This window comes from Ursus arctos, unplaced genomic scaffold (assembly GCF_023065955.2).
Source record: "Ursus arctos isolate Adak ecotype North America unplaced genomic scaffold, UrsArc2.0 scaffold_8, whole genome shotgun sequence".
NCBI lineage: Eukaryota > Metazoa > Chordata > Mammalia > Carnivora > Ursidae > Ursus > Ursus arctos.
Window position 1 is genome coordinate 70286368 of NW_026623100.1, and position 5820 is coordinate 70292187.

The 5820-nt window shown below is 54.2% G+C and overlaps 1 protein-coding gene across 1 annotated transcript; it reads right to left on the reverse strand.

The window, feature by feature from the left end:
- Positions 1-1443: 1443 nt before the first annotated feature.
- Positions 1444-3916, reverse strand: RHOB (ras homolog family member B). The gene has a single exon (XM_026519441.4). It carries the CDS (start codon positions 3533-3535, stop codon positions 2945-2947), a length of 591 nt encoding a protein of 196 aa, XP_026375226.1. The 5' UTR covers positions 3536-3916; the 3' UTR covers positions 1444-2944.
- Positions 3917-5820: the final 1904 nt, after the last annotated feature.

Sequence of the window (5820 nt, forward strand, 5' to 3'; positions counted from 1 at the left end):
GGCCAAGGAAGGGGGGAGGCAGTGGCTCAGAGGAGAAGCCAGCCTGGGTGGACCCTCTCCCACACCGCACTTGGGAGAAGCCCAGCCGATTCCCCTCTGTTGGCCAATGGGCCTGGCTGCCAAGGAGGCCCTGTTCTGGCCAGGTTTAAGTGGATGAAAGCAACCAGGTTGGCTTCACAGAGCAGAAGCCCTCGGGAGCCTGGGGAAAGACAGGGAATTGAAGCCTCAAGCTTTAAAGCAACTGACTTCAAAAGGAAAGGACTCCGTCTGGCCCGGGGGTGTAGGGGGAGATAGGGAGAAAGAGCAGCTGAATGCTAGAAAGCCAGAAAGTGCTGATTCCAAAAACAAAACCCACACATCTTAAGTCATTGGGAGAAGGGGGCATTATTAGCCACTTTCCCTAGCAGCTGCTGAGATCTGGCAGGTTTGAGCCCCAACGCCTGGAGCAGGATTTTAATGTGGTCTCCAAGTAAAACTCTGCCCTGCCCCCTGCCCCCACTGGTTCTGAGACCCCCTGCAGCTGGCTAAGTGTCTGAAATTGGAGCTCATCCTGATTAAATCTCAAAATGTGGCTGCCCCAACATTAAATAACAGCCACTCCAAACATCCAGGGTTCTGTCCATGATGTAGCCATTCTCTGAAGTTAGAATACAGCATTCTAGCTTCCGTAGACACACTCAGATGGAAGTTCGATAATTGAAGAATCAGGTTATGATTCCGGCTCTCCCCCACTTCTACCCCGGAGCTTCAGCCCCAAAAGTAACAACCTACAATCTTATGGGGTGCTGTGGAACCCTTTGAGGATGTAACACAGAAAGCTTGGCCCCAAACCTGTGATTAACAACAAAAAATGTTACCTAAATTTAAAATGCACAGATGGGGGTGCTGGGTGGCGCGGTCATTAAGCGTCTGCCTTCAGCTCAGGGCGTGGTCCCGGCGTTCTGGGATCGAGCCCCACATCGGGCTCCTCTGCTATGAGCCTGCTTCTTCCTCTCCCACTCCCCCTGCTTGTGTTCCCTCTCTCGCTGGCTGTCTCTATCTCTGTCAAATAAATAAATAAAATCTTTAAAAAAAATAAAAATAAAATAAATAAAATGCTCAGATGATAACTTTTCAAGTTTCAAGGAGTAGGAAGCAAAGGCCCCACAGACTTAGACACGGTGTTTTAAACATACAGACAGTACACATTAGGTCAAAGATTTGAGCGTTGGGGGCCTGGGTACCCCAGTCATCTTTCTCTGGGATGGGACTGGGACCGGAGTGACTGGTCTCCCATGGCCACCCAACCCCCACACATCCCACAAGGGATTTCAGCCTCATCTAACCACAAACACTATCAGGGAAATGGAGTGGTGACAAGAAAGTATCTTGCCTAGCATAAGTCTCCCCTTGCCCCAAATTCAAGAGGATAAATTTTTACACGCTATTAAATCACAGGAGCCATTTTATAAATGTCATCATCATAGTCTTTTAATATTTTACATAAAAAACTGTATACACAGCTTATAGAACTTTTATGTAAACATCATAAGCTCACCACTTTGTCATTTGTCAGTTTATTTAAAAAATAAAAAAACAAGACAACAATTTAGTAGAAGTACCACTGGGTGGGGAAGGGAGGGTGAGAAAGGAGAGACTAGGGGCAGGTTCATTCTCTGTACAGAGATGCAGAGAAAATTTCACATAGCTTTCGAGACTGCCTTGTGAAGAAAAAAAAAAAAAAAAAGGAGGGGGGAGTTAAATAGGTCCCAATACTTGTTACTGCCCTTTATCAAAATACTGCGCATACCTGCACAAATAAAACCGCAAAACAGTGTTGCCACTTTTTCAAGAAAACAAAACAAAAATTAGTGGTTTCTTTTTCTTCTTGTTTTTTAAAAGTCATCATCATCTTTTTAAAAAAAACATCAGAAGTAGATGAGGTTACAGCGTACAAGGGTGGTCAGAATGCTACTGTCTTATGCAAATGACAAGTGCATTAAGTGTCAAACAATAAAACAATTGTGCAAAGAAGTCTTTCCAAAAAAAAAAAAAACCCAACAAGTTTTAGCTTTTAAATAAATCAAATAACATCAGTTTCTTGGACTGAACAATTTCCACTTGTATGACAGGCACAAAGTTCGCTTATGGCAAAAAAAACGACCCAAAGCACTCTCTCCCTCCTCCTGCCCAGGGCTGGTGAGGGGTTCGCCTGGGGCTGGCCCGCAGGAGGCGAGAGAGTCTGGAAGCTGTGTCCTCTCAGGCCCACGGCAGTTGCAAATGTCTTCCCCAGGGGTTGGAAAGATGGCCAAGTCCTGTTCATGCTTGGATGGGCGCCCGACCCAGGGTGGGCCGGAGCTCTTCTGGCGCCCTGTCACTCCACCCACCACCACCATTAAATAACACCATCCTACCTTCGAAAATAAAATTATATCTATATTTATATAACACCCCATCCTCCCCAGCCCTCCCCTCCCGCAGTTCCCGCGGTCTATGTTACAGACAAGGGACAGCAGGCGCTCGCTGGGTTCTGGGCGAACATCTGATGGGGCGCGGCAGCATCCCGGCGCCAAGCTCTTCTCCGGGGACCAGAGGCGGGGGTGGGTGAAAGTGGGGGGGGGGATCGAACAAACACGCAGCCACACACTCTGAAGGGGCTTGGCTCTTCAGAAAAGAGTGCTCGGGGGACCCTTGGCACTCAGCAGGCGCCCGGGCCTGTGCAACACAGCCGGACGCACACAGACACTGGAAAGGGGGCGCCCGGTGCCTCCCACGCCGATTCTCGGCGCCAGAGCCAGAGCAGCCCGGGTCACAGCTGCCGGGCCGAAAGGCAGACGTCAGGCAGTCCGGTGGGGTCCTTGGGGGGGGGCGCGGGTCTCCCCTTCTTCGGGCTCGAGGTTGGGGGGAGGGGTCGGGCCCGAGAGGGGAGCCGCGCCGGCAGGGGCAGGCAGGGCGGGCGCGGCCCTCATAGCACCTTGCAGCAGTTGATGCAGCCGTTCTGGGAGCCGTAGCGCTTCTGCAGCGCGGCGCGCGTGGCCGTCTCGAAGACCTCGCGCACGCCCTCCTTGGTCTTGGCCGAGCACTCGAGGTAGTCGTAGGCTTGGATGCGCACGGCCATGGCGCGGCCGTCATCCGTGCGCACGGGTTCCTGCTTCATGCGGGCCAGCTCCGTGCGGACGTGCTCGTCGCTGCGCAGGTCTTTCTTGTTGGCCACCAGGATGATGGGCACGTTGGGGCAGAAGTGCTTCACCTCGGGCACCCACTTCTCCGGGATGTTCTCCAGCGAATCGGGGCTGTCCACTGAGAAGCACATGAGGATCACGTCGGTGTCCGGGTAGGAGAGCGGCCTTAGGCGGTCGTAGTCCTCCTGACCCGCCGTGTCCCACAGCGCCAGCTCCACCTGCTTGCCGTCCACCTCGATGTCGGCCACATAGTTCTCGAAGACGGTGGGCACGTACACCTCGGGGAACTCGTCCTTACTGAACACGATCAGCAGGCACGTCTTGCCGCACGCGCCGTCGCCCACCACCACCAGCTTCTTGCGGATGGCCGCCATGAGCGGGCCGGGCCCGGGCAGCAGGAGGGGGCCCGCGAACGCCTCGCTGCCGTCCCGCTCGCCGCTCACTGCTCACCTCGGGCTGCGCGCTGGGAGCGAGGGTCGCTAGCTGCACCCGGGACCCGCGGCGGCGCGTTCTCTCGGTGCGCTCCGGCTGCCGCGGCGGGGGCGCGGGGGCATAGGGCGCGCCGTGCGTCTCCGCGCTGCTCCCGAGCGGTGGCCGCTCTTCTCGCCCCGGGCTCGGGGTCCGCGCCTTTGTGCGCAAACGGTGACGGGAACGGCGGAACCGGCCTAGTCCCCTCCCCAGTTTCTGTAGGTCTCGCCCTGGGTACAGGAGAGCGCTCGAGTGCGGCCAGACTGCGGTGGCAGATGCGGGCTGCGGCCCTAGCGCCTGCTATTTAAAGAGTTCGGCCACTTTCTTAATATAGCCGCCCAATGGGAAGCGAGCCGACTGAGCTCATCGCTGCGGAGCTTGGCTCTGATTGGCCACCCGCTGCAGCCCAGGGGCGGGGCCGGCCGAGCTTGATTGACGGCCCAGGCCGCGGGGCTGGGAGAGGCGGCGACTGGGGAGTCTGCGCCTCCGCTGGCGCTGCGGGGTTCTGGCCGCACCAGTGCTCCCCCCGCTTTGCCGCGTCTTTTGCGCGCGGGGCCAAGGCCCCGAGCTGGCGGCCTGGATCCTGCCGGGCCTGGGCGAGCGGTTCCGGGAGAAGGCAGCACTTTGTGGGGCGTTGGCGACTCCCTCCCACTCAAAAATGTCCCGCTTCCGTGCAAACTCCCAGCGGTGGCCGGACCTCTGGGGGAGGGAGCGGCTCCTTTAAGCGGTTTTGTTTTTAAATAAACACATGCACACACGCATACACACACACACACAGAGACACACGTTTTTTTCCAAGGAAGCTTTTGTTATTTCCTTCCAGAAGAGGCCCCTTCCCTCATCTAGGCCGCCACTCCCAACTCCCCCACCCGGGGACTCTTCCTGGGACAGCACTAGGTTTGGAGCCTTGAGGCCAAGAGCTGACTGTGAGCTGCGTGGTCCTGGGCCTAGCGTGCAGCTCTTCCAAGTCCTATCGCCTCCCGTCTTCCTCCACACACACCCCTCCATACACCCCCCACCCCCATCTCTAGATAAAGATTTGGGGAAGGAGGGACCGTGAAAAAGGAAGGCTGCGGCTGGTTGCAGGACTTTATGTCCACTTGGAGGAAGTTACAAGGCAGAAAAACGCAGCTTCAGCCCTGGTTTGCATGATTAATTCGGATCCTGGTAGTCAGGCTGCGAATTGTCTGATGTAAATAGTACAATAAAATCCTCCCACCCCACTAGGCAAGAAGAGGATGAGGTCTGAGGCAGGGGACAGAGAAGGGAGGACTGGGAGCTTGCAGGTGAGGACATAGCAAATTAGTGTCTGGTGGGGAGCTAGATCTTCGACACACCAGAACGTGGTTCATCTGTCTCAGAGTGGGATCTAGAAGGACCTCAGGCAAAGGATTTCACCAGACAGGAGAGGGACAGAGGGGGGCCTGGCTCCAAAAAGGAAGAGTGAAAAAAGCGAGAGGTGGGAAAGAATAAGACAAAAGCTAAAAACAGGGCCTAGCTTAGTGTGACTGCACTTGATGGAGAGAGAAAAATGAAACTCAGGTCGAGGCCAATCATGGAAGGTTAAAGTACCAACTAAGCTGATTGGGCCATATCCATCATAGAGGCAGTGGGATGCTTATTGGTTTTTTAGCAAAGGAGAGACTCCCACATTATGATGTGGCTATGGCCTCATATTTCTGCCTCCCTCTCTAAGACTGGAAGCTGGTGGAGAGCCAGGATTCTGTCTTACCTCAACATCTTGAAGACGTAGCACAATGCCCAACCCTATGAAAGAATCAGTAAATGACTGGGGAATTCACCTACAAGCTCAGGAACTCAGAACTTTCTGGGGTCTCCTACCTCAGATTCCAGGCTCTGCCTTAACAGCCATCCAGCCAAGCCCATGCAGGCATCTGTAACTAAGCTGACGTGTTTTCACATGTGATTCGTATGTTGAGGTCTGGGTCTCTACAGGAACACCACAGATACGCCAAGTCAAATAAGACAGTAGTGCCCTAATCCCTAGAGCCTGTGCTATAGGAAACGTATGGAAACATCCAAACGGGCTTCCCTCATACTCATACAGGAATAATCTTCACTGCTTTTGGTTTTCAGATCTAAGGAACCAAATTGTCAACAAGTAAATAATTTTTCCACAGTGGGATCCCACGGGAGAAAACACGGGGTTTTTTTAATCATTGGTTTAGAA

Coding starts and splice junctions, on each gene's coding strand:
- RHOB (XM_026519441.4), bottom strand. CDS start 3,535: ATGGCGGCCATCCGCAAGAAGCTGGTGGTGGTGGGCGACGGCGCGTGC.